Consider the following 26,995-nt stretch of genomic DNA (forward strand, 5'->3'; position numbering starts at 1 on the left):
ATTGAGTTCCAGGACATCCAGTCTACACAGAGAAACCCTGTCTCAACAAAACCAAATTAATTAATTAATTAATTAATTAATTAAAAGACTCTGTCTTAAAAAAACAAAAATAAAAATGGATTTAAAAAAAACAGCTGGGTGGTGGTGGCACATGTCTTCAATCCCAGCCCTTAGGAGGCAGAGGCAGGTGTATCTCTGTGAGTTTGAGGCCAGCCTGGCCTGGTCTACAAGAGCTAGCTTCCAGGTCAGGCTCCAAAGCTACAGAGAAACCCTGTTTCAAAAAACCAATAAATAAATAAAAAGAAGTGAAACTAGTGGGTGGAGAGATGACTTGGCATTTGTTGCTCTTGCAGAGGACTTGGGTTCAGTTCCCATTGCCTACAAGGTGGATCACAACCATCCTAACTCCAGTGCCAGGAGATCTAACACCACTTCTGACCTCCACAGGCACCAGGCATGCATGTGGAGCACACATATACACGCAGGCAAAACATTCACATATAAAATAAATTATTTTCTTTGTTTTTTTGTTTTGGGTTTTCAAGACAGGGTTTCTCTGTAGCTTTGGAGCCTGTCGTAGAATTCACGCTGTAGACCAGGCTGACCTCGAACTCACAGAGATCTGCTTGCCTCTGCCTCCCAGGTGTTGGGATTAAAGGTGTACAACACCACTGCCCAACCATAAATAAAACTTCCAGAAGTGATTCTGATTTTAAACGTATATCTATAACTCTATAGAGATGGAAATAGAGAGACAGCAGAACATTAGCCTTTTTGGAAACATTTCTCTTAAGTGTATTTTCTTAATCTTGCCCCTTCTCTCCAGACCCAGAGCCATTATTTGAATATTATTTGTAATTTTCTTTCTAATTTTAACACACAATTCTGTGTCACAAATACAATCATACCATACGATTTCTTTTCCCACTTAATGTGGTATACTTGACATTCGCTCCATACAGTCCAGATGCTAATCTTTCCTGTAACATGGTTTCCGGTTTGTCTTCTTCTTTCCTTTTGCCGAGTAGCCCAGGCTGGCTTCGAAGTTATGATCCTCTTACTTTGGTCTCCCACAATTCCATACATTTAAAAAAAATTCTCAGTTGCGGCGGATTGAGAGTACAGCTCAGTGGTAGAATATTTTCCTGGCTTGAACAAGGCTTTGCGGTTCAATCCCCAGCATTGAAATAAAACAAAACAAATACCAGTGAACACATATTGTAGGTGCACACCTTGAAAGAAAATTACAAACAATATTCAAATAATGGCTCTGGGTCTGGAGAGAAGGGGGCATATTTTCTGGCGCTTGCAGTGAATTGGTTCATTCCTCAGGGACAACATGATTAAGAGAATCAAACATGGAGGCCAGGCTGGGTGCTGTGGCCCCTATCTGTAATCCTTTGAGTTCCAGGTCACCTAATCTACACAGGAATTCCAGGCCATCCAGAGCTATATCCTGAGAACTTGTCTCCAGAAACGGGGAGGGAGTGCTTCGGACATAGCCCAGCGGCAGAGTTATTGCTTCACACATTAAAGCCCAAGGTTCAATATCCAGGACTATTCCCCCAAATGAATAAATGGTGTGAGGGAGAAGGCGGGATTACCAGTAGCATACACAGTAGGTCTCAAAGGTGCCCACCCTGTGAAGAAGTGCCTATCTTGGCATGCAGATCAGAGGCTAGTACTCTAGAGGCTTCCATCCCTCCTTGAGTCAGGGCCTTTGTGCAAGGCCTCCTCCACAACTGCCCACGATGCTGCTAGTGGCATCAGCCTGTACTGCCCTGTCCGCAGGGTCTGAAGGCCAACATGACACGGCTGTATCAGCTGATGACCGAGCCACAGTTTACTCGCTGCTCCAAGCCTGCCAAGTATAAGAAGCTGCTGTTTGCGCTCTGCTTCTTCCACTCTATATTACTTGAACGCAAAAAGTTCTTGCAGCTTGGCTGGAATATCATCTATGGCTTCAACGACTCTGACTTCGAGGTTTGTGCTAACCAGGGACCTCCCATGACAGCCCTTTCTTCTCATACTTCTTGACCCATGGCTCTTTTGTGGGAATACTGGCTGCCAGAAAGCTGATGTTACAGCCCCATCGGAGGACTTCTTGCCATAACTATATGGGGCTTGGGGTGGGACCACACACAGGTGTCAGAGAACCTGCTGAGCCTCTATCTGGATGAGTATGAGGAGACACCCTGGGATGCACTCAAATACCTCATCGCTGGTGTCAACTATGGTGGCCATGTCACAGATGACTGGGACCGGCGCCTGCTCACCACTTATATCAATGACTATTTCTGTGACCAGAGTCTAACGACTCCCTCCTACCGGTGAGGAAGGGGTAAAAGGATATAAACACGAGGGGTCAGGATTGGGTGGTTTGTGTGTGTGTATGGTATGTGTGTGTGGTGTATGTGTGTATGGAGACTAGGAGGCTGGGAGAAGACAGAAATTGTGGAATTGGGAGGAAGAGCAAGGGTCATGAGTTAGACAAATGGGAAAGTATTGAGACTGGGGATCGGGCTTGGCGTGGACGCCCTTCAGGTCCTGCAATGTGGTAACACTGTGCTGTGGCTGCCCAGGTTGTCGGTACTGGACACTTATTTCATCCCGAAGGATGGGAGTTTGGCCTCCTACAAAGAATATATCAGCTTACTACCCAGCATGGACCCCCCTGAGGCCTTTGGCCAGCATCCCAATGCTGATGTGGCCTCCCAGATCACTGAGGCCCGGACTCTCTTTGAGACTCTACTTTCCCTGCAACCCCAGATCACACCCACCAGGATTGGCGGCCAGAGCCGAGAGGAGAAGGTAGGAGCAGAGTTCGTCCTATGGGAGGAAATGTGCTGAGGAAGAGCAGGCCAGCTCAAGCTTCTGCCTCCCTAGGTCCTCGAGCTAGCTGCTGACGTGATGCAGAAGATCCCTGAGATGATTGACTATGAGGGGACCCGCAAGTTGCTGGCTCTTGACCCCTCCCCACTCAATGTGGTCCTCCTGCAAGAGATCCAGAGATACAACAAACTGATGAGGACCATCTTGTAAGATGGAAGGAACACTGTAGAACATGGGAGGGAAGCTGGGCAGTGGTGGCGCATGCTTTTGATCCCAGCACTTGGGAGGCAGAGGCAGGTGGATCTCTGTTAGTTCGAGGCCACCCTGGTCTACAGAGCGAGTTCCAGGACAGGCTCCAAAGCTATACAGAAAACCCTGTCTTGAAAAACAAAACAAGCTGGGTGGTGGTGGTGTATGCCTTTAATCCCAGCCCTTGGGAGGCAGAGGCAGGCGGATCTCTGTGAGTTCGAGACCAGCCTGGTCTACAAGAGCTAGTTCCAGGACAGGCTCCAAAACCACAGAGAGAGACCCTGTCTCGAAAAAAGCAAAACAAACAAACAAAAAAAAAATAAAACAACAACAATAAAAAGAATATGGGAGGGGAAGGAGAAAGGCCTCAGAGCGTGGGTAGGATGGTTCTCCCTGACCAGCCTTCTTTAATTCTCTGCCCACTTCATCCATCCAGGTTCTCCCTGACAGACTTAGAGAAGGGCATCCAGGGCCTCATTGTCATGTCAACAAGCCTGGAAGAGATTTTCAATTGCATCTTTGATGCCCATGTTCCTCCGCTCTGGGGAAAGGCAAGCTCCCACCACTGTCAATCCTAACCTTGACCTTGGCACTTCATTCTCAGGGCACACATAGCGGCCTTCAGAGAGCCCAGGGTTCCATCTAGACAGGTTCAAGTTGTTGAAATCTAGCACTGCCATTCACTAACAGACTGCAGAACTTATTAACTCACAGATGTGTTCACACTAACTTCTATTTCAAAGACCCTCCCCCAGTGCTGTGCGCGGTACTCAGCAAGTACCTGGTTATTGCAAAGAAAGCGCTTCATCCAAACACTGAGCTCTGAAACACTCTGAGCGGCAAACATGGTGTTCAAAAGGTTTCAGTTATCAAATTTTGGACTAGGGATCCTCACCCAGTAGTCTATGCAAATATTCCACACGCCCCAAAACACACTGAGTAATCGGAAACCCTTCTGGCCCCATGTATTTTGGGTAAAGGATAATCTGTAGTGATATCATTGTTATTAATGAGTTGTATTAATTGTATACTTTTCTCCTGGGAGTTAACCTTTGCTGTCAGCAGAGGCGGGTGCCACACAGTTGTCTCATAGCTGCCCCTGGGTGCTCTTAATGAGGGTGTGAAAGCATCATGGGATGGGCAAACCCATATACTGCCTCCTCTCTCAGGCGTATCCCTCACAAAAGCCTTTGGCTTCCTGGACCCGGGACCTGGCTGTGCGTGTGGAGCAGTTTGAGCTGTGGGCCAGTCGCGCCCGCCCTCCTGTGATCTTCTGGCTGTCTGGCTTCACTTTCCCCACTGGCTTCCTTACTGCTGTTCTGCAGTCCTCAGCTCGTCAAAACAATGTGAGCAGTGTGTACGAGGGGATCTCCAGGAGGGAGGCTAGGAACAAGGAGGAGGAGGAGGGCCCTTGGGGGGGGGGGCCCTCCCTCATTGCCACCTTCACTCCACAGATTTCAGTGGACTGCCTCTCTTGGGAGTTTATAGTTTCCACTGTGGATGACAGCAACCTGGTGTATCCACCCAAGGTGGGCGTTATGATGAGTTTGGGCTTCGAAGCAAAAGGTCAGGTGGAGGAGGATAAGGGAAGAAAACCTGGGAAGAGAAGGGCGGAGAGAGGAGTTAGGTTAGAAGTACTGATAACTTAGGGTCTAGATTTCCCCCAAATCTGTCTCCATCTCTCCCCAGGACGGTGTCTGGGTTCGGGGTCTGTACCTGGAGGGTGCTGGCTGGGACCGAAAGAACTCTTGTTTAGTAGAGGCAGAGCCCATGCAGCTGGTCTGCCTCATGCCCACGATCCACTTCCGTCCAGCAGAAAGCCGCAAGAAAAGTGCCAAGGGTGGGAAACTGCCCCCTCCCCATCCCTTGTCCAGTCCTCTTCCATCTTCCAGGCTCCAGAGTCTGACTGTCTTTTCATTTCCCCTAGGCATGTATTCCTGTCCCTGCTATTACTATCCCAACCGTGCAGGCAGTTCAGATCGGGCCTCCTTTGTCATAGGCATCGATCTCCGATCTGGAGCCATGACAGCTGACCACTGGATTAAGAGGGGCACTGCTCTACTGATGAGCCTGGACAACTGATGAGCACCCCCTCCTTTTTTCCTGCTTGAGAGGGTCGGGAGCCTTAAGACTTTGTCCTAAAACTGGATCTCAGACTTTGTCTTAGCTGAATCCAGTATACAATGGCGCCCTGAAGGTACCTAGTGGTGCTAGCCGTAAAGGTGGAACACTTGTATTGGAGTTCAGCACAGTAAAACACGTGCAAACCCAAGCTCCAAGTCTCTCAATGGAATGGTGGTGATTTAGTGTGTGTTGGGGTGGAGGAAACCGGAGGAGGGAAACTGGGATTTACTCGTGGGAAGGAGCTGCTACAGCAAGAACTGAAAAGAGGGAAGTGGGGGGCCTCTAGCAGGAGGGAGGCGTGGCCTTAACTACTCGGCCTATAGGGGGTGTGACTAAATCTCGGAGGAAGGGCTTGAGCAGGCGGGGTGGAGCTTGCTTTGGAAGGGCGCGGGATCCAAATGGAATAGAGATTTGTCAAGTAAGGATTCGGGATGAGCTGTATACATTGCACCCGAAGCCTTGCAATCATGACTCGGAATCATCGCCTGACACCAGAGATGAGGAACACAGGACTGAGGGCGGGGCGGAGCAGAAGAGGGACTTCAGCGCAAAGGGGCGGGACCACGACTCGGGGGCGGGGTTGGGGAAGGGGGGGCAGGTGCGGGTGTTTGTGTTGGAAAATCAAACTGCGCCACGGGGTGGAGCGGCCCCCCCAGTCCCTGTCTGGGAGAGGGGGGGCCCGCTCGACCCCCGGGAGGCCTTGCGGATCCTGAATATCTGGGACCCTCAAAATAAGGTAATGGGGAGCCGCGGGGGCTTTTGGAAAGAGGAAAGCCATCTCCGTGCAAGGGGGCGGAACGTCAGACTCTGGAGGGATCTGGCTAGGGATGGGCATTTGGGTCTTGGAAAAAGCAATGGCAATGTTGGGGCGCAGGACATCCAGGTCCCCAGAAGTGAAAAAGGCAAAGGTAGCGGAAAAACTGGTCTTGGTTCCAGAGGTCAAGAGGGCCTGAAAGTACTCCCAGTCCCATTGGGATGGGGACTTACACTAGGGCGGGGCTCAACGATCTTGAGGAACAAGACTACAGGGCAGTTTGCAGTTAGGTCTAGGTTAGGCGATGGCCCATGGAGATCATATGCGATCAGGCATAATGAGCCTCCAGTCACGGGGCTACTTGAAGGCTCCTTCCAGCTCTTTCCCCTGGTAAGATGTGTGTTTTCAACCTTCAGCATCCCATTAGGAGCGGTAGCTTTCCCCAGCTCACCCAACTCCACCATACCTTCTGCGCTAGGCCTCGCCTGGTTCGTTCCCCTAATCCCTGGTGCAATACCACTTTTCCGTCTTCAGTCCCCCTAGCCTTCTCTGGGCTTTGGCCCTTTCTCCATACTGAACCTTTCCCACGTAGCCGCGAGACGGCGAAGATGAGACGCCCACCAGGCTTGCGGGTGGGGGTGGGGGGAGGATGTAGCCATGACCCACAGCGTGTAAGGAAGGCGGGCTGAGGTTCTCGTTTGATTTCCTGTCATCCGTCTGGCACCCACCCCCACCTCTGTTCCAGGAAATCGTAAGAGTATGAGTAAAGGGCAGAAGCTGGGGACAGGGCTAGAATCTCAGTCTAAGCTTTTTGGCCTAGAATAAACAGTGGTGAAGGGGCACGCGGGTTCGTTCCTGAGCTACAGATTCGTTCTGGCCTTTTGTGGCTGGTGGCCGAGTCTTGGGGTGGGGGCTGAGTGTGGGGAAGGTCGAAGACAGAACACCTAGTTCCCGGGGGATGAGAATCCCGAGAGAAAGAAAGAGAAGCAAGGAGCTGAGATGCTATAGAAGTGACTCCGTAATCGTCAGGAGTAAGGCAGGACCCAGAAGCTAGCTCTGTTGGGATCTCGGTCGCTTGCCTGGGTTGTTTGCTCAGTTGCCGGAGTAACAGGCCAACCAGCGTCCCCCGCCAGATTCCCAAACTCTCCCTCTACTGTCCAATCCGCTGTAGCGGACGTCGCCTACGTCAGGGCTCTAGTGACCAATGGGGAGCTGGCACTATCGAGAGCCTGAAAGAGGGAGAGGGAGGAGGTGGAAGGGGGGAGGCGGTGGCTACCCAGGATCTGCACGTGCACTCCCACACGCCTCGCTCCCAGTGCGCCCTCTTCCACTGCACGCGCCCAGGCAGTCTCTTGCGCCTGCGCAGCGAATCGGTCCCCCCCCCCCCCCTTGCCTTAGGTCTTCAGTCTTGAGTTTGCAAACTAGTCCAGGGCTGCGTTTCTCAACCCCTGCGGGCCCAGACGTCTGGGTGGATTTGCGCTCTTTAGCCGGGTGTCGACTGTTTATGTCAGTCTCTGGTGGGAAGGATGGCTACCTGTGTTCCCAATCGCCCTTCCCAGCCGGCGCCCCAAAGTTCCCAGGTGGGCAGGGCGAAGCTGTGGTTTCCGGGCCCCCTAGGCTCAGTCGCGGCTTTCCCGAGCTCTAGCTTAAGTTGTTTCCACAAAAGAAAAGGAGTGGGTACAAGCACCCATTCCCGAGGCCTAGCTGCGGTTAGTGTAGTGACCCGGCAGGACAGTGTAAGAAGCCCCTGGTGGTCCAGGTGACTTGGCCAGGGGGTCGTTGTCATGCCCATTTTTTTTCCTTGTAAATTCCTGTTTTTTGATATGCATACCAACCCTTTCCCTCCCCTTCCCTAACGTTTCCTTCGAGCTCTCTCTAGTGATATTTGCACCTCCGTTGGCTCCTTTCGGACTGTCTGTCCCCGACTCCACTTGTCCTTCTCGGCTTCTCCAGAGGGTTATATAACTCTTCCTCACGGCGTGTCCTGATTTCAACTCCACAGACTCCGCCCTAGAACAGCACGGGAGGGGCGGGAGAGTTGGGGACCCAGACAGATTACGGCTGGCGGCCAGCTGGGGCACAGGGGATCCCGCAGATAGCAGACGGAGTCCCTCGGGTGCCCTGTCCCTAGTCTCCCGCCCCTGACCAGGGATCAAGCCCAGAAGAAAGAAGACACAGTATTTCGAAGGGGCATGTCGGGACAGTCAGAAATGTGGGTTGGGAGGTCAAGGCTGGAGGCTGACAGGAGGAGGCAGGCGACTGGCCGGATTCCCTAGGATTAGTTCTGCTGCTGGGGTTAATACAGATAAAGGCAGGATGCCTGGGTTCCCTCCTTCGTCTCTTTTTTGGGGTTTCCAGAATTCCTATTTCCCAGGAAACAGCCAGCCAGCGGCTTCTTCGCCCTGCTAGGAGTCAAAGGGCTGTGTTAGAGGTGGCCTGGGATGATGTCACCAGTGCACGTGCCCCGGGACGGTTGCCAGGCAATGCGATCTCCTCCCCTTTCCACTCCCTCCCACCTCAGCCCGGAGTCCCGTTCCATTCCCGTGCCATCTCTTTCCCCTTTCCTTTCCCTTGGCATTAGCGTCCTGCAGGTGGGAAACCCTGGCCTGGAGTTTTGTGAGGGGGAGGGGCGCGGGTGTGGTGTGGTTTAAAAGACTTTGCTCCTTTGCTGGGTTGAGAGAATTCTGGGTCATTTTTTTCTAGCTTGCCAAAGAAAAACTTCCTCTTCAATCTCCTTTCCCTCCCCACCCCCGCTGGCGCCCTGGCAAGAGTCTCCTAGAAATCTTTTTACTTTCCCACCTGCTGCATGGCTTAGTGTCCTGTTGCCCCATTCCCATCGTGAGTTGAAGTGGGTGTAGTTGCAAGACAGCTGCTCCTGCGAGAAGAGCAGTACGTGGGGTATACACACCAACTCATCCCTGACAGCCGCTCCACCTCTCACCAAACTGAGGACACAGTGTTAGGCTGAAAAGCCAAGGTCTTTATCTTTGTAGGTAGGTGGGTCAGCTTCTGCCATTGCCCACTTTTGAGAGAGGAGCTCAATGATATCTGTGGTTGCCCTTCTGTTAAGTTGGGCATTAGTGTCTCCTTTTATATGCCTTAGAACTTGGACTGTCAATTTAAACCGGGATTCTAATCCCAGCTCTGCAGGATTGGGATTTGGAAAGGTCATAGCCTCTCTGAGCCTCCAATCCTTAATCTTGGACATTTAAATATCAATACCTACCTTTTAGCTGATGGGAGGGGGTAGTGAAGTAATTTATGCAAAGCGTTAGCATAGTGGTTGGCATAAAATAGGCATTATTAAATGGTGTTAGTTATTATAGTGGGTGGATCTGTTCTAAAGTAGCCGTCACTATGGACTGGGTAGAGAAGAGTGGAGACTTTTGCTAACTGGTGTGTGTGGGGTGTGTGTGTGTGTGTGTGTCAGGAATTAGCATCGACTACTTTATGTACCTTATTTAACGTGGGCTTTAGTCAGATTTGCATTGCTTTCTTTAGGTTTATTTTTCCCCTCCTAAAAAAATAGCTAAGATGATTTCTTTGGCTGTTAAGATAATTATGTTGTGGCTTATGATTTTCAAGAGATACTCTGGTTCCCTCCCTCGTCGCTCTCTTGAGCCTTTCATTTTGCAAAGGGACTCCACAGTTTCCCTAGCGGGGACATGATTAGGCTAAAGGGGTGTGTAAAAGGTTGGGGTGGGTGGAGAGAGACTAGTGGGGGGAGGCTAGGGGAGCGGGTAGTTAAAGGAAGAGACCGGAAGGGAGGAGGAGGGAGCCTGCTGGTGGGGAGGGAGGGGAGGAGGAGGAGGTGGAGGAGGAGGAGGAGGACGAGGAGGAGGAGGAGGGAGGGAGGGGGTTGGGGAGAGCCTGCTACAGTTCTTTGTTTGACTCCGGGACTCAGGGACGGGGAGGAGGAGGGAGGGAGGCAGAGGCTGCAAGCGTCGGGGCAGGCCCAGGAGGCAGAGGAGGGACCGTCTCCCCCGCCCCCCAGCCCCCATTCCCCCCCTGCTGCTTCCCCCCTCCCTACCCGGACTCTGGGGGCTCCGCCGGGGGACAGACACCCAGCAGGTAACCCCAGCCTGGCTCCCCCTCCCCCTGTCTTATTTGCTCCTACACCCTCCCAGACGACCCCTTTCCGTCTCCCCCATTCCCCCGGCCTTGCTTTTCCCCCAGCCCTCCTTGTTCCATTCCCCCCGAGTTGGGCTTGTCGCCTGCTGGCTCCGTCACCCTCTGTCTCGTGCAGCCTGACTCCCTTCCCCCCACCCCATAGTGTGTGCTCCCCTGTTCTGCCCGAGGCACCTTTTGGGGTTCTGGCTCACTGTTTCTCAGGCTGGCTTCTTCCGACCTGTCTCCAGGGGCTCCAAGGGAGGAGGGAGTCCTTATCTTTTAATGGCTCCCTGAAGCCTCCTTTGCCCCTTTCTCCTTGTAGCAGTCTCTAGGGTGAGAGAAAACCGGAATTTGGGGGGCCCTCTGGAGAGGCAGGGGGCTGTGTGTTGCTGGAGACGGGCTGGGAGTGTGTGTGAGGAGGGGGTAGGGTTCGTTAAAGACCAGGCTGCCTCTCTGATGTCCCTTTAAATGGCCCTTACATTTCTGGGGACTGGGGGTGGGGTGGGGAGGTGGCAAGCTGCCTGCTTGGGGGGCAGGGCCCTTGGTTTGTCCACACCGTCAGGGGTGGTAATGATTTAAAGGGACAGCCTTGGTGTGGCCACTGCCACTCTGTGCTGGCAGGAGGGGAGCTGGCAGGCTGTGTCTACAGAGGCTCGGCTGGTGAGCAGGGCATTTGAGGCTGTCTGGTGTTGGGCCTGCAGGTCGGCAGTACAGCGGCTGTGGCTGGAAAGGCACAAGAAGTGGTTGACAGCCTGTCCTGAGGGTGCCGAGTCTGGGCTCTCTCCTTTGACTCCATGACCAGGAATCTGTGGGTCACCAGGTGGGGGCCACTGGCAGATCTGCAGGCCAGCAGGGTGACCTGAACACTTGGGGGCTGGCCCTTCAGCTTCCCCTTTTGTTGTTTGGTTATCTGCACAAGAAGGCCCCAGCCCCTCCTCCTCATCCACATGCCCCCCACCCCCACCCCAGCTGTTGGACAGATGAATTACAGTCTGCTGCTTGGGGCCAAGGCTGGTAAGGGATTAAAGTTCTGAGGTTGGCCCTTAAAATGGCTGTTGGCTCTCCCCCACTCTGGTGTCCAGATACCCGGCACACACCCTTCTGACCCCCTTGACTGCCCCTCACTCCTCTTGGCCGGCCTGAGGCCTCCCTTCTCCCCACTAGACTAGACCCTTTCTAAGACACCCCACCTCCACAAATGCTGTCAACTGCTGGGGAAGCCGCTTAGTCCTGAATTTGCCTCCCTGTCCTGAAGGGTTGCAGCCTCTACCATTTTTCTCCAGCAGAAAGAAAGACCTTGGCAATCTGGCTTTCTCAAGCCTGCAGCTGACCACTGCCCCTTAAGGGCCTTGCTTAGGTCAGAAATAACACCTCCCCGGGGGGCAGTGTCATCAGCAGCTAAGAAAGCTTGCGGTACATTGCATCATGGAGGCTGGGGGCCAGAAACCTAAGTCTCTGGGGCAGGGGAAAAGATGGGGCCTGGAAGGCCAGGAAATGGAGAGGCCAGGCAGACAGTCCAAGTGTGGGGGTCCTAGGGTCAGGAGGATGGAATACATAGGTTCCTGAGGAGTGAGTCTGAGGTGAGGGTTGACTGAGGTCTCACCCCTGTATCAACACCTCATTCTTGGCCCTTGACTTGTATTAGTAGACCTAGCTCCTTGTATCAAAGATTGGGAGGGAAGGGAGTGGGCCCCTATCACCTCCTTGGGCCACTCAGAGGAAGGAGGTGATGGGGAAACAGGATATGGCCTTGGAGGTGACATGGAGGGAGCTTGCTGCAGAGGCCACTTCCCGGATCAAGCCCAGAGTCACAGTTGTTGCAAAGAAGGCTCCTCCCTGTTGGGCCCGTTCATCTTGTCTGGCCACCTGTGCCACTTGCCAGGACCTGCCCATACCAGCCTAAGGGAACGGGAAGGGTCAGAGTCCAAAGGGTGGGGTTGACTACCTGGTGTCTAGTTAAGGTTGGGGAGGAACTCCTGGGTTGGAGGGAGCAGAACTCAAGGCCTAGGGTCCACATGCCCTGGGGCCAGAACTGAGGCTGGCTTGGCTGTAACTGCCTACTCTGGGTCCAGCCAGGAGAGGATCATGGATTGGTGTCCAATGTAGACTTCCTCAGGTGCCACAGCATGTCCCCTTTACCACCTGAACCAGGCTGCTTCTTGAGGGGGAAGGTAGGAGGATGGCTTTTTTCCAGGTTGCCATGGAAACTGATTCTCTCATCTCATCTGACCTCTAGAGCCAGGTTTCTCCTCAGTGAGGGGGCAAGGAACACAAGGGAACTCCTCCATTGTGGGAGACCACACCTCTAACTGAAATCTTCTCTTTTAGGTTCCCCCAGGCACCATGCCAGTCCCATAGCACTCCCCACACCACGACTTCTGCTGCTCCCCATTGCCAGGGTGGTTGTTCCAATGAGACTGGATACTTCAAACTCCATCTGGTAAGCTTGGCTGCGTGTCACCTCCTTCCCCCAGGTCCGACTCTTCACTGCATGCTATGATCTGGTTCGTGCCCACTCATCCGAATGGTCCCGTCCAACTATGAGCCTCCCCCAACATGCCATGCTTGAATGGTTCAGCCCTCCGGGTTGGCGCGCCCCTCTTTCTCCTATGAATGGTTTATTCCTGTACTTCACCAGACTCTCAACTACCTGGAAACCTCTTATCCCACACTCCCGTGCTACAACTCATTTGCTAACTGAAGAAAGCCAGGGTGTGCAGGCTGAAAGTAGATGTGATGCACCCCAGTGAAATTTCTTCTTGTGAAGGGGAAGGCTTTGCTTCCATAGGAGGGAATCATCATGCTTATAAAAAGTGCTTGGGAATTGATGCGGGGAGATGTTGGGGATCACTGCCATACAGCTAGCTCGTGTTTGTCATGGCCATCTTCGAATGTCACCTCTCTGATCTCCGGCCCATCCTCACCATAACCGGCTGTGGATTTGCTTTGCACACCTAACTCTTCTGCTTTCCCCAGACCTTCTGCAGCTCCCTCCCTGAGGAGGAAGGAATGTTCTCTAGGCTGGAAACTTGAGTTCTCAGGTTCTGTGTTGCTCTTCCCCATTTCTCATTGAGTTTCTTGAATAGGACTATTTTTTTCCTACCTCTCCGCTTTAGCATGATGGTTTGCACATTGGTGCCTTGCTAGACTTGTGTTGAATGAATGTTGTAACTGAATGGACCGCTTCACTGCCAAGAAGCCGCAGAGCCTCCTGCCCACACCTTCTCTAGAGGATATGAGACATTTGGGATAGTAGCAGTGGAAGGCTGAGCTAGGAGGCAGCCTGCAAGGATAAAATTGAGGGAGAGCAGGTCAGGGGCAGTGTAGAAAAGGTAGTCCTGGAAGAAGCCCCGCTGTCCTTGCATTTGCAGAATGGTCTTGTTTGAGTTAGTTACATCATTTGCAACATAGGGTAATCAAGTACTTCCTATGCCAGGTTTTGGGCAAGAGTTAAAAGATGCATGTGAAAGGTTTCACACAGTGCCTACCATTTAATAAATGCTAGCAGTTTCCATCATGGTTGCTGCAGGAAGCTGGGAAGATAGAATGAAGATGCTGAAGAATGGGACTGAACTTGAAGGCAGACAGAGTCCCAAATAATTGACTAAACATTAGGATCACTGACCCAGTAGGAAGTCACAATTCAGGGGAGTTAAGAGAGCCCTTCGAGCCTGGCTCTGCTGGAGAACGTGAAGGCAAACACAGAAGGGCCTGTGCACAGACACACGTGATCACCACAGTAATGCAGAGGCAGACCCAGACAAAAGACTGAGACAGGAGCCAACCAGACACACAGACAGAGACAGCCTCGCGGAGTCAAGTAGACAGGGATAATGACAGGAACGCGCCAGACACAGGCACCGAGGGAGACAAGATAAGCAGATATGCAGGTGCACACAGACACCGAGACCCACACACAGCCGGCCCTGTTAGACTGACTGGTGAACACAGCGCCCAGTCAGAGGCAGACACAACGCCCGCAGTGACACATAGCGGGCCAGCGCGCCGGGGCCACTGTCACTTGTCGATGGGGGCGGGGAGGGGCCGGCGGCGGGGGAAGGCTGGGGAAGGGAATCCCGGGCGGGCGGCCTGCCCGGGTGGCTGAGTCACTGCGGAGCCTCAGCCCGCGGCCCTCCCTCTCCCCCCGGCTCTCCCAGGTGAGAAGCGAGCCGGTAACTTCATAGCTTCCGTCATGCCGAAAGAAGATCGCAAAGGAATGGGACCCGCGGGGGTCGGTCCTGGATCCGCCCCACCTTCGAGCCGGTGCGTGCCGGCTAAATGCATGCTCAGGAAAAACCGGTCTGCGGGGTCTGGTGTCTTTGGCCGTCCAGTGTCTGCTTGCGGACCGCGGGCCTTGTGCCAAGCGTCCCTCTTATACGCCGCGTTCCGGGAGCTGCGCGGAGGGGCTCTTCTGCCCCAAGCCCAGAGAGAGTTAAGTGGGTGTGATTGATGGAGTGGTTCTCTCCTGGGACTTAAGGGGGAGGGGGTCGGTTAAAGTCCTAGAGTCCAGATCCCGGATGCAGGAGGCGGAGCTTGGCTTTACCGGGAGTGCCCGGATGGAGAGGGCGTGGTTTAGGCCCAAGTGGAATTAACCCTTTCTGGGTGGCCGGCTTTTGGGGCTGTAGGTCGGGTTGGGGAGGCTGGATTGTCAGCCTCAGAAGTGTGTCGGCCTCCCAGCCTGGCCCTGGGCGTGTGCATCTACCTTCTTTCTGTCTGCGAGGAGTCTGTGGGTGTCTGTCTTTGTGCTTGTCCCTGGTTGCCCCCTCCCCTTGGTTAGTACGAGCACTGGGAGTCGGGGAGGGCCATTCGTGCCTCAAAGCGAGAGTGTAGGTGAGAGTGGACGGCGAGCCAGCCGGCGGCGGCGGCGGCGACTGAGGAACAGGTGTGAGTGTGGTGGCTGCCCAGCGCGGGGTGGGGCCGTTTTGAGGGAGACAGAGGGGAAATTCCGCGGGACCGGTGGCGAGCAGTGTGTGGGCTGAGGAGTTGTGTCTGCCTCTGACTGTGTGTCTGTGTGAGCTGAGGGAGGCGGGGGCTGAGTCAGTGGGAACAGGGGATGGTTTTCTGAGTGACTCACTCTCCCCCACCCCAAGCCTGATTCAGACCTTGAGAAAGGCTTTGTTCGTGGGGCGGGTGGGAAGTCAGGCGCCTGCGTCCCTGGTGGGGGGACACAGATCCGTGGTGGTTGGCGAGATTATGCTTAGGGTACAGGAAGTTTTGTCCTGGAGCGCTCTCCTGTAGTCCATGGTGTCGTCGTGGGAGGTTGTGGATAAAGGTTGAAGATCAAGAGGGCTGGAGGGACGGAACTCGGTAGTTTAGGGAAAGCTGAGTCAGTTCCCCGTGGGAAAGGGGAAGTGGCAGAGGGGAAGTGTCATCATCGCAGAAGGGGAAGCTGCATTTCCTGGCAACTAGCAGCGTTCTGGGCACCACTTCCTTAGTAGGGTGTCAGCTTCTCTGACATCTGGTACCCCGAGCTGCCGTTTGTCCACGTCTGGTCCCTCGGTCCCCTCAGTTTGGGCTGCACTTGATCACATTAGCGTTGTACGAGTTCCAGGGCTTGGCAACTGACAGACTGCAGCTCAGGAGAGTTCTGGCCGGAGCTCCGCGTAAACTGAGGAGTCCGCGGAGCGCAGTCTCCCACCAGGGCTTGGACCGAGTAGCCTGCGGGAATCAGTGGGCTCCAAACATTTTCACGCACAGATGACCTTGCCCCAGCGGGAGGGAAGACTGTTTTCGCCAGAACCCCTTCTCTGCCTTTGTGGGCTGGGTGGAAATTTCCCCAGAGTGCAGACTTCTCGGCCAAGGCGAACTTTCCAGCCGCCCCCAACCCCTCGCCGCGCGCTCTCCCCCGGCTTCCTGCCCGGCGCTTTCTCCAGCTGGAGCGCTGGCCCCGCCCCCGCGGCTTTGTACTCGACACTCGCCTCTCGCCGCTCTTTGTACTCTAGACTCTCAATGGACCGATCCCGGGAGCGGAGCCGACTCCCTACCTGCGGGGACCTGGGGTATGCGCAGGGAAGCAGCTCTGGGCTCTGAGAGTCGAGAAGGGAAAGCTGGGACTAAAGGGAGCGTGCCTAGGACAGAAGAGGACTGTGGCCGTTTGGGTCCAGTCAGCTTCGACGGGAAGGAGTAAAGGGGGGGTGGCGTGAAGGAGGAAGTGAAACGGGTTCTGGGTTCTTTAAGGGAGTAGGCGGTGAGAGTGGGACAGGGGTGATGTCACTGCCTGTTGGGCCCCGCCCTCCTCACCCTCCCAAAGGACCCCCCCTTACACACACAGCTTCCGCTGCGCAAGTGGCCACGTCACGGGCAACCCCCGAAATCCCCCCTCCCTTGGGGGGGGTGGGGGCCACGTGGGCCGTGGGGAACCGCGTGGCCCCGGCAGGGAAGGGGCATAGAGGATAGAGGAGCCACGCGAGAAGGGCCACTCCACGGGTGCGCAGCTTCCCAGAAGTTGGAGGGCTTGTGGGGGACTGGCTTAGGGGGGCCGACCGGTGTTGAAGACTCAGCCAGGGAGAGTGGAGGAGCTGGAGGAACTTGGTATGAGCCTGGGGACTTGACCGTGATTTAGGACTGGGTCCGGCGCTGGAGGTGGAGCTTTCTCATAGAGGTGCTGGCGGACCTGGGGGCTGGATTCGCTGTGATTGCTAGAACTAAGCAGTTGTACCGGGGTGATCGAGTGGAGAGTCTGTCGCTGGGTGATGTGAAGTGAGGAGGGGGAGCGATGCCTTTGTCTGCGATTTGTATTGCTCTGCTGTCCGTCCTTGGGTGGATAGACAGAGGACGACTTGAACAGGCTGGCGGGGACCATTGCCAGTTGGGTGAATGTGTGAGGCTTGCCCTCAGGTCGGCTAGTGAGTGATTTCTCATCCTCACTATCATGGGTCTTAGCCAACTTGAGGTTACTGCCCTGTCGGCCACGGGTTTCTAGATCCGAGATGTGGACCCTAGGTGGTATCTTTGGGGTCACTTCGGGGTCACCCTAGAGCGAGCTCGTCTGACCGGCCCTGCCGCCCTCCTCCGGAGGCCGTGGAGTGCTCGGCTAACCTTGCTCCTATTGGTTCCTACTAGGCTGTTACTGAGGCGGAGACAAGGGTGATGATTGGCTTTCAGGGGAGAGAGAAGTCTTGTGATTGGATAAATCTCTGAAGCGTTTGAAGCTGTGAGAGGACGCTCCCACGGAGGCTGGGTTATCAGCCGCGCGGTAGGTCGCCTTAGTGGCTCAGGATTGAAAGCCTGTCACTTAGTCCAGCGGCTGGATTGTACCTATTGCTGACTCCCTCCCCACTACTTGTCCCATATTCCTGTTACTCCACTTGCGGACTTCTAGGGGCTCCTTATGCCGGTGTCTGCCCGGCTCCTTGCCCTGAGTCTTCCTGCTCTGACAGTTCAGACCAGGCTTGGGCCCTGACTGTACTGGCAAGCTCAGTGTACTTTTCTTCTCTCTATAGAATTGGTTGTGGAAGGCCAGACACTGCCACCTGGAAACAGTGGGCACTCTTGTTAAGAGCAATTGGAGCGGGACCATCGTGCCAGAGAGCTGGGGCAGGGGGGCGTGCCCCGTCTCCAGGGCTCCTGGGGCCACTGCTGACCTGGTAAGAGAAAGATTGGGGCTGGTTTAGCTGAGCGTACAGCTATATTTTATCCCCCGTTACAGCATGATCTCTTGTCCCTGACTTAGGCTGGATGCATCGGGCAGTGGACCCTCCAGGGGCCCGCTCTGCACGGGAAGCCTTTGCCCTTGGGGGCTTGAGCTGTGCTGGGGCTTGGAGCTCCTGCCCACCCCATCCTCCTCCTCGAAGCTCATGGCTGCCTGGAGGCAGGTGAGATTTGGGCCCTGAGTCCCCTCTCCAGGCATTTCTTTTCCTGTTTCTCTATTCATTTCCGCCACTCGCCGTGAGTTCCTATTATTTTGTGGGCCCAGACACCAGCCTCACCTGCTCTTAGTCTTGTTAATGTCTCCTTTCTAGGGGGCAGCATTCCTTCTGGCAATACATAACGGACCTTTTCTCTTTACAGGTGCTCTGCCAGCATCGGGCAGTCCCCACTCCCTGCTCCTTTACCCCCGTCACATGGCAGTAACTCCGGGCACCCAAACAAACCCTATTATGCTCCTGGGTAAGTGGGGGGTTCAGAAGTTCTAGGATTGGAGGTAAAACTGGGACTTTGAAATGTTCCCCAAAGCCTGATCACTCCCAATGCCTCTGCTCTGTAGGACACCTTCCCCTAGACCCCTCCACGGGAAGCTGGAATCTCTGCATGGCTGTGTACAGGCACTGGTCCGGGAGCCAGCCCAGCCCGGGTTGTGGGAACAGCTTGGACAACTGTATGAGTCAGAGCATGACAGTGAGGAGGCTGTATGCTGCTACCACAGGGCCCTTCGATATGGAGGAAGCTTTGCTGAGCTGGGGCCCCGAATTGGCCGTTTGCAGCAGGTGGGACGAGGCGGGACACAGGTGGCTGAGATTGCGCCGTCTGGCTCAGTCTCTAATCTATCTTAATTGGCCCTTTGCTCCTGCCCCAGGCCCAGCTCTGGAACTTTCATGCTGGTTCCTGTCAGCACCGAGCCAAGGTCCTGCCCCCGCTGGAGCAAGTGTGGAATTTGCTGCACCTTGAGGTGAGGCGGAAGCTCAATGAATCGGGGAAGGGAGTTGAGGGAGGCTGGGGCCCATGCCAGCATCTCTCTGTTTGCAGCACAAACGGAACTATGGCGCTAAGCGAGGGGGTCCTCCTGTGAAGCGATCTGCTGAACCCCCAGTGGTACAGCCTATGCCTCCAGCAGCACTCTCTGGCCCTTCAGGAGAGGAGGGCCTCAGCCCTGGAGGCAAGCGGAGGAGAGGCTGCAGCTCTGAACAGGTGATTGTCGGCGGGTCAGCAAGAGAAGGGGTGTATGGACCGGGCAAGGAGTAGGATTTTCACACTCTGTTCTTTCTCTTCTAGGCTGGCCTTCCCCCGGGTCTGCCACTCCCTCCACCACCATTACCACCACCCCCACCACCCCCTCCTCCACCCCCACCTCCACCACCGCTGCCTGGCCTGGCTGTTAGCCCTCCATTTCAGCTGACTAAGCCAGGGCTGTGGAACACCCTGCATGGAGATGCTTGGGGCCCCGAGCGCAAGGGTTCAGCACCCCCAGAGCGCCAGGTGAGCCCCTTAACCATCACCTTTTACCTCCTGTAAGTTCTGTCTTTTCCCCTCCTCACTTTGTGACCGTGTTTATCTCCCATAGGAGCAGCGGCACTCGCTGCCTCACCCATATTCATACCCTGCTCCTGCCTACACTGCTCATCCGCCCAGCCACCGGCTGGTCCCAGCCACACCCCTTGGTCCAGGTCCCCGACCCCCAGGAGCAGAGAGCCATGGCTGCTTGCCTGCCACCCGTCCCCCCGGAAGTGACCTTAGAGAGAGCAGAGTTCAGAGGTCGCGGATGGACTCCAGCGTTTCACCAGCAGCATCTACCGCCTGCGTGCCTTACGCCCCTTCCCGGCCCCCTGGCCTCCCCGGCACCAGCAGCAGCAGTAGCAGTAACAACACTGGTCTTCGGGGTGTGGAGCCGAGCCCAGGCATTGTATGTGATGGTCATGGGCTGATGGTGGGCGGAGGTGTCTGAGGGGCTAGAAGAGCACTCTGATCTCCTCCCTCTCTATTCGCAGCCTGGCGCTGACCATTACCAAACTCCTGCGCTGGACATTTCCCCTCACCAGGCCCGCCTGGGGCCCTCGGCACACAGCAGTCGGAAACCATTTTTGACAGCGCATGCTGCCACTCCCCACTTAACCCTACCACCTGGGACCCCATCATCCCCTCCACCCCCCTGTCCTCGCCTCTCACGCCCTCCACCACCCCCTGCTTGGATGAAGGGCTCAGCCTGCCGCTCAGCCCGAGAGGATGGAGAGATCTTAGGGGAGCTCTTCTTTGGTGCTGAGGGACCTCCCCGTCCTCCCCCGCCCCTTCCCCACCGTGATGGCTTCTTGGGGCCTCCAACCCCCCGCTTTTCTGTGGGCACTCAGGATTCGCATACCCCTCCCACTCCCCCAACCACCACCACCACCAGCAGCAGCAGCAACAGCCGCCACAGCAGTAGGCCTACTGGGCCCGCGCCCTTCCCTTCACCCCCCTATCTGGCCAGAAGTATAGACCCCCTTCCCAGGCCATCTAGCCCAACACTGAGCTCCCAGGACCCACCTCTTCCACCACTGACTCTTGCCCTCCCTCCAGCCCCTCCCTCCTCCTGCCACCAAAATACCTCAGGAAGCTTCAGGCGCTCGGAGAGCCCCCGGCCCAGGGTCTCCTTCCCAAAGACCCCCGAGGTGGGGCAGGGGCCACCCCCAGGCTCTCTGAGTAAAGCCCCCCAGCCTGTGCCACCTGGGGTTGGAGAGCTGCCTGCCCGAGGCCCGAGGCTCTTTGATTTTCCACCAACTCCACTGGAGGATCAATTTGAAGAGCCAGCTGAGTTCAAGATCCTACCTGATGGGCTGGCTAACATCATGAAGATGCTGGATGAATCCATCCGAAAGGAGGAGGAGCAGCAACAGGAAGCAGGCACGGTGCCCCCACCCCCACTCAAAGAGCCCTTTGCATCTCTACAGCCTCCATTTCCCAGTGACACAGCCCCAACCACCACTGCTGCTGCCACCACTGCCACCACCACCACCACCACTACCACCACCACGACCACCATCCAAGAAGAGGAGAAGAAGCCACCACCAGCCCTGCCACCACCACCGCCTCTAGCCAAGTTTCCTCCACCTCCCCAGTCTCAGCCCCCACCGCCTCCACCAGCCAGCCCGGCCAGTCTGCTCAAGTCATTGGCCTCTGTTCTTGAGGGACAAAAGTACTGTTACCGGGGGACTGGAGCAGCTGTTTCAGCTAGGTCCGGGTCCTTGCCCACCGCTCAGTATTCCCCTAGTCCTGCATCAGGTGCTACCGCCCCTCCACCCACTTCAATGGCCCCTAGCGCCCAGGGCTCCCCCAAGCCCTCTGTTTCCTCGTCATCTCAGTTCTCTACCTCAGGCGGGCCTTGGGCCCGGGAGCGCAGGGCAGGTGAAGAGCCAGCACCAGGTCCCGCAACCCCTGCCCAGCTGCCCCCATCTCTGCCGCTGCCCCCTGCTCGTTCTGAGTCTGAGGTGCTAGAAGAGATCAGTCGGGCTTGTGAGACCCTTGTCGAGCGGGTGGGCAGGAGTGCCACCCATCCTGCAGACCCAGTGGACATAGCAGAGCCAGTGGACAGTGGGACTGAGCCACTGCTGCCTCCTGCACAGGCTAAGGAGGAGAGTGGTGGGGTGGCGGTGGCAGTGGCAGCAGCAGGTCCAGGTAGTGGCAAGCGCCGGCAAAAGGAGCATCGGCGGCACAGACGGGCCTGTAGGGACAGTGTGGGTCGTCGACCCCGTGAGGGAAGGGCTAAGACCAAGGCCAAGGCTCCCAAAGAAAAGAGCCGAAGGGTGCTGGGGAACCTGGACTTGCAGAGCGAAGAAATCCAGGGCCGGGAGAAGGCCCGGCCGGACTTAGGTGGGGCTTCCAAAGTCAAGACACCCACAGCTCCAACGCCCCCACCTGCTCCTGCACCCTCTGCTCAGCCAACACCCCCAGCAGTTCCCGTTCCTGGGAAGAAGACTCGAGAGGACGCTCCAGGGCCCCCAGGGGTGAGCCGGGCAGATATGCTAAAGCTCCGGTCACTTAGCGAGGGGCCCCCCAAGGAATTGAAGATCAGGCTCATCAAGGTGGAGAGCGGTGACAAGGAGACCTTTATTGCTTCTGAGGTGGAGGAACGGCGGCTGCGCATGGCAGACCTCACTATCAGCCACTGTGCTGCTGACGTCATGCGTGCCAGCAAGTAAGTCGGGGATTGTAATACCCAAGGCTGCCTACTTGTCCTGGGGATAGGCTCCTGCTCATGACCCCGTGTTTCTGATCTTATTCTGTGGTCTTCTCACAGGAATGCCAAGGTGAAAGGGAAATTTCGAGAATCCTACCTTTCCCCTGCCCAGTCTGTGAAACCGAAGATCAACACTGAGGAGAAGCTGCCCCGGGAGAAACTCAACCCCCCCACCCCCAGCATCTATGTATGTATGCCGTCTGCCCCCAGCACCACTCTTCCCAGAAGGGTTGGATTGGGTCCTGAGAGCCTGAGGAAAGGATCTGACCCAGTGTCTCCTGGTTGTCTCAGTTGGAGAGCAAACGGGACGCCTTCTCGCCAGTGCTGCTGCAGTTCTGTACAGACCCTCGCAACCCCATCACCGTCATCAGGGGCCTGGCTGGCTCACTTCGGCTCAGTGAGTTTGGGGGGGGGGGGTATGCAGAAGGCCGTGAGGATGTGGTATGTGGACTCTTTGAGAACCGCCCCTGTGCTTGCAGACTTGCAGACTTGCCACAGTGACCCTCATACTCAGTCATGTACAGGCAGTGTTTGAGAAGTGCTCTGTGGTGTGCCAGCCAGCCTTGAGGTCTTCTCATCTGTCATTTCTGTCCCCAGTAGACACGGACTGGAAGGTGGCTCTCAGGAGTGATTAGAGTCACTTCTGATTGTCTTAGTGATTAGGAATGAAATGAGCCGGGCAGTGGTGGCGCACACCTTTGATCCCAGTACTTGAGAGACAGAGGCAAGCAGATCTCTGTGAGTTCAAGGACAGCCAGGGCTACACAGAAAAACCCTGTCTGCAAAGACCATAAACAAAACAAATGAAAAGAATGGATCATAGACTACTTGGTTTGGCTTTTTTCTTTTTCAATCTTTTATGGTGCAAAATTTTAAACCAGAGGAAGCTATATAAATGTAGGGTCAGTCTTGTTTCCTTTCTACCCTTACATTTCTCCTCTCACTGAGTGATTTGAGGGACATTTCAGGCTTAGCTAAGTCTTTCCCTTGTTCCAGTGACCGCTTGCTATTCACTGATTGCCTACTATGCGGCCATAAGCACATCTGAGGCTTCTTGTTGAGAGGCTGAGCCTGAAGTTGGAGAAAGGGGCTGGGGAAGGACCCACAGAAGTCAGCCTTGACGGCTTCCTGGGGCTGGGATTCTTGTCGATTCTTTGGTGCCGAGTTCTGCCATGTCTGTGTCCACCTCCTCAGAGGCCTGGCCAGTTAGAAGGGAAAGGATGAGCTGGGCGTCCTGTCCTGACGGACATCCCTTTGACACTCCCTTACAGACTTAGGCCTTTTCTCCACCAAGACCCTGGTGGAAGCAAGCGGCGAGCACACAGTGGAGGTCCGCACCCAAGTGCAGCAGCCCTCAGATGAGAACTGGGACCTGACGGGCACGAGACAGATCTGGCCCTGCGAGAGCTCCCGCTCACACACCACCATCGCCAAGTACGCGCAGTACCAGGCATCCTCCTTCCAGGAGTCGCTGCAGGTGAGGATCATGCCCCATTGGTGACGGGTGCTGGGGTCTGACTCGAGTGGGCCTCAGGAGGTCACTGACCCAGACCTGCCCACTCTCTGACCAAGCAGGAGGAGAAGGAGAGTGAGGATGAAGAGTCGGAGGAACCAGACAGCACCACGGGGACCCCTCCCAGGTAAAGTAGAATTCCTTCCGTCCAGTCTGGCTTTGCTCTTCTGCTCCCTTGGTTCGCCAACAGCCTCTCTGTGTTTTTGCCCCAGCAGCAGTGCACCGGACCCCAAGAACCATCATATCATCAAGTTTGGCACTAACATCGACCTGTCTGATGCCAAGAGGTCGGTGAGGCTGGACCAGTGAAGCTGGGATGAAACCCTGCTAAACGCTGAGATACCCTCTTACGATGTTGGCATTCTTGTGTTCCCAGGTGGAAGCCCCAACTACAGGAGCTGCTGAAGCTGCCTGCCTTCATGCGAGTAACATCCACAGGCAACATGCTCAGCCATGTGGGCCACACCATCTTGGGCATGAACACCGTGCAGCTATATATGAAGGTCCCTGGCAGCCGAACGCCAGGTGTGCTTCTCACCCTGAGCACGGTGCGGGAAGTGCGCACTCAGTGCTTAGCTGGTAGCCAATGAGGGCAAAGGGTGGCTGCCAGCTTGCCTGAGACAGTCCATGACGTTCTATCTCCCTCTGCAGGCCACCAAGAGAATAACAATTTCTGCTCTGTCAATATCAACATTGGCCCCGGGGACTGTGAGTGGTTCGCAGTACACGAGCACTATTGGGAGACCATCAGCGCCTTCTGCGATCGGTGCGCACCGCCCCCTTGCTAGTCACCCCACCACAATCGGGTCCTTGGCTCTGTTACTTGACCCTGTCCGTGGCTGTTCATTCCACAGGCATGGTGTGGACTACTTGACTGGTTCCTGGTGGCCAATCTTGGATGACCTCTATGCGTCCAATATTCCTGTTTACCGCTTCGTGCAGCGCCCTGGGGACCTTGTGTGGATTAATGCAGGGACTGTGCATTGGGTGCAGGCTACTGGCTGGTGCAACAACATTGCTTGGAACGTGGGACCTCTCACCGGTGAGACGGTGGGGTCCGGTCATCACGGGACAGTGGGGAGTGGGCCCTGCTGGGGAGAGGTGGCACGGGGGGGGGGGCGGGCTCGTGGAGAACCCTTAGTGACCTTCTCCGGCCTGCAGCCTATCAGTACCAGCTGGCCCTGGAGCGCTACGAATGGAACGAGGTGAAGAACGTCAAGTCCATCGTGCCCATGATTCACGTGTCCTGGAATGTAGCTCGAACGGTCAAAATCAGCGATCCGGACCTGTTCAAGATGATCAAGTGAGGCCCGTTTGGCTAACAGCCACCACCACCTGACTTCTTTCCTACCCTTGTTCTCCTCATTCTTTACCTGTCTTCATCCACATCTGCAGCGTGTTCACAGAAGTCACTGTGCTGAGGAGCTCCACAAAACCCCTACTCTCATCTCACAGCCTTTGTTTACTGTGGTACACACACACACACACACACACACACTTGAAGAAATGTCAAATGTGATGTACTCAAGACAGGAAAAGCAACTCAGAAGTGAAAGGGGAGGGAGGGCTGCCCAGGGAAATTGGTAGAGCTAAGGTCTTGGGGGCTCAGCCCGTTCTCCCCCCTTCCCCCAGCCTTGGCACATCTCCTGGAGACTTGTCTCGATACCACCTTTGGCTCTTCCCCAGGTTCTGCCTCTTGCAGTCAATGAAGCACTGCCAGGTGCAGCGGGAGAGCTTGGTGCGGGCCGGTAAGAAAATCGCTTACCAAGGCCGCGTCAAGGACGAGCCTGCCTACTACTGCAACGAATGCGATGTAAGTACAAAGCGCTTGGGCTCCCCGCGGTCCCCAAGGTGCCGACAGTAGGCCGCTGTCCTGCTGACAGCCCCTTCCCTGGCTAGGTGGAGGTGTTCAACATCCTGTTCGTTACGAGTGAGAACGGCAGCCGAAACACGTACCTGGTGCACTGCGAGGGCTGTGCGCGCCGTCGCAGCGCGGGCCTACAGGGCGTGGTGGTGCTAGAGCAGTACCGCACCGAGGAGCTAGCGCAGGCCTACGACGCCTTCACGCTGGTGAGAGCCCCGGGACTCCCTAAGGGGCGGGGGAGCGGCCTGGCCACACCCGCCCGCCACTGCCATCACTGAAGCTGCTTTGCTTTCTTTCCGCAGGCTCCAGCCAGTACGTCGCGATGAGGCCGGATGCCCCGCTCGCCCGCCCACCCACGCAGGGCGCGGCGGGGCCACCAGCACACGCCTGGGCTGGACCTAGGTCCCGCCTCTGGCCCGGAAGGGGGTCGGGCCCAGCCCTTCCACCCTTATTGGCAGCTCCCCTCACTTAATTTATTAAGAAAAATTTTTTTTTAACAAATACGAGGAAAAAAAGGAAAAAAAAAATGGGAGACGGGGAGGGGGCTGGCAGCCCCTCGCCCACCAGCGCCTCCCCTCACCGACTTTGGCCTTTCTAGCAACAGACACAAGGACCAGGCTCCGGCGGCGGCGGGGGTCACATACGGGTTCCCTCAAGCCTGCCCGCCGCACGCCCGCACGCCGCACGCCCGCCCGCCGGCAGACGTTCGCGGCTCGTTGTGTACATAGACATTCGGCAGCCGAGGTTTTTAATGAGATTCTTTCTATGGGCTTTACCCCTCCCCCAGGCCCTCCTTTTTTACTCCCAATGCTAGCTGTGATCCCTGTATATGTTTGTTTATTCATTTGATTATGGTTTGTATTTTTGTTCCTTTTTTGTTTCTGTTTTTTAATTTATAACAGTCCCACTCACCTCTATTTATTCATTTTTTTTTTTTTGGGAAAACCCAACCTCCTGCACCCCCAAGCCATCCCTCCTGCCTCTTTGGGAGGCCTGCTTTTGGGTTCTCCTTGCGCCCCAGTATATATGTCCGGGCTTGGCCCGTCGGTCTCCGTCCGCCCGCGGCTCCAGCTGGGCTCTCATGGTGCTCAAACCCGCTCCCCTCCCCTACGTCCTGCACTTTCTTGGACCAGTACCCCCACTCCCGACCCGACCCCAACCCCACCTGAGGGTGAGCGACTCCTGTACTGTAGGGAAGAAGTGGGAACTGAAATGGTATTTTGTAAAAAAAAAAAAAAAAATTAAATAAATAAATAAAATAAAAAAAATAAAAGTTTTAAAGAAAGAACTATGAGGAAAAGAAACCCTGTCCTCCCCAGCCTCGGCCAATTTAAAAAACATTGGACACCTCTACCATCACCCCCCCCCTTTTTTTTAAGGCGTGAAATAGCCCAGGGCAGGGACACCCTGGGGTGAGTTTCTCTGGGGCTTTATTTTCATTTTCTTAGTTTCTTCTCCCGCTGGGGCTGCGGAGGGGTGGGGGGGTTTACAGTCCCGCCCCCTCGCACTGCACTGTCTCTCTGCCCCAGGGGCAGAGGGGTCTTCCCAACCCTACCCTATTTTCGGTGACTTTTGTGTGAGAATATTAATATTAAAAATAAAAGCAGGAAAAAAGAGACCCATGTGTTTTGATGATGGCTGTAAAGAGTACCGGTTGAAGGGCCGGGAATTGATGGATTGATG

General features: G+C 55.4%; 2 protein-coding genes across 10 annotated transcripts in view; both read left to right on the forward strand.

The window, feature by feature from the left end:
• The window catches only part of Dnah2 (dynein axonemal heavy chain 2), a 122,200-nt gene extending 117,037 nt beyond the window's left edge, over nt 1-5,163 (forward strand). The window contains exons 78-86 of the mRNA XM_041663942.1: nt 1,792-1,983; nt 2,146-2,330; nt 2,583-2,811; nt 2,887-3,038; nt 3,518-3,632; nt 4,251-4,427; nt 4,536-4,610; nt 4,771-4,921; nt 5,009-5,163. Of these exons, the coding sequence (XP_041519876.1) occupies nt 1,792-1,983; nt 2,146-2,330; nt 2,583-2,811; nt 2,887-3,038; nt 3,518-3,632; nt 4,251-4,427; nt 4,536-4,610; nt 4,771-4,921; nt 5,009-5,163 (1,431 nt within the window). The remainder of the gene's footprint in view (nt 1-1,791; nt 1,984-2,145; nt 2,331-2,582; nt 2,812-2,886; nt 3,039-3,517; nt 3,633-4,250; nt 4,428-4,535; nt 4,611-4,770; nt 4,922-5,008) is intronic.
• A 674-nt stretch (nt 5,164-5,837) lies between these two features.
• Nucleotides 5,838-26,930, forward strand: Kdm6b (lysine demethylase 6B). 9 transcript variants are annotated; one of them, XM_041663944.1, is made up of 24 exons: nt 5,838-5,941; nt 12,398-12,509; nt 17,132-17,264; nt 17,512-17,655; nt 17,742-17,883; nt 18,080-18,178; nt 18,276-18,495; nt 18,585-18,677; nt 18,755-18,916; nt 19,001-19,204; nt 19,290-19,628; nt 19,714-21,893; nt 21,996-22,122; nt 22,227-22,332; nt 23,207-23,412; nt 23,508-23,575; nt 23,664-23,735; nt 23,825-23,973; nt 24,100-24,214; nt 24,303-24,490; nt 24,610-24,751; nt 25,135-25,261; nt 25,348-25,518; nt 25,615-26,930. In XM_041663944.1, the coding sequence occupies exons 5-24, from the start codon at nt 17,747-17,749 to the stop codon at nt 25,636-25,638; spliced, it is 4,929 nt and encodes a 1,642-aa protein (XP_041519878.1). In that variant the 5' UTR covers nt 5,838-5,941; nt 12,398-12,509; nt 17,132-17,264; nt 17,512-17,655; nt 17,742-17,746; the 3' UTR covers nt 25,639-26,930. The 9 variants fall into 9 exon arrangements, with proteins under 9 accessions (XP_041519878.1, XP_041519881.1, XP_041519877.1 ...); XM_041663947.1 differs by lacking the exon at nt 5,838-5,941 and adding an exon at nt 9,907-10,030; XM_041663943.1 differs by lacking the exon at nt 5,838-5,941 and adding an exon at nt 12,117-12,240.
• Nucleotides 26,931-26,995: the final 65 nt, after the last annotated feature.

This window comes from Microtus oregoni, unplaced genomic scaffold, assembly GCF_018167655.1.
Source record: "Microtus oregoni isolate MIOR12 unplaced genomic scaffold, Mior012 000015F_ref0000493, whole genome shotgun sequence".
Classification (NCBI taxonomy): domain Eukaryota; kingdom Metazoa; phylum Chordata; class Mammalia; order Rodentia; family Cricetidae; genus Microtus; species Microtus oregoni.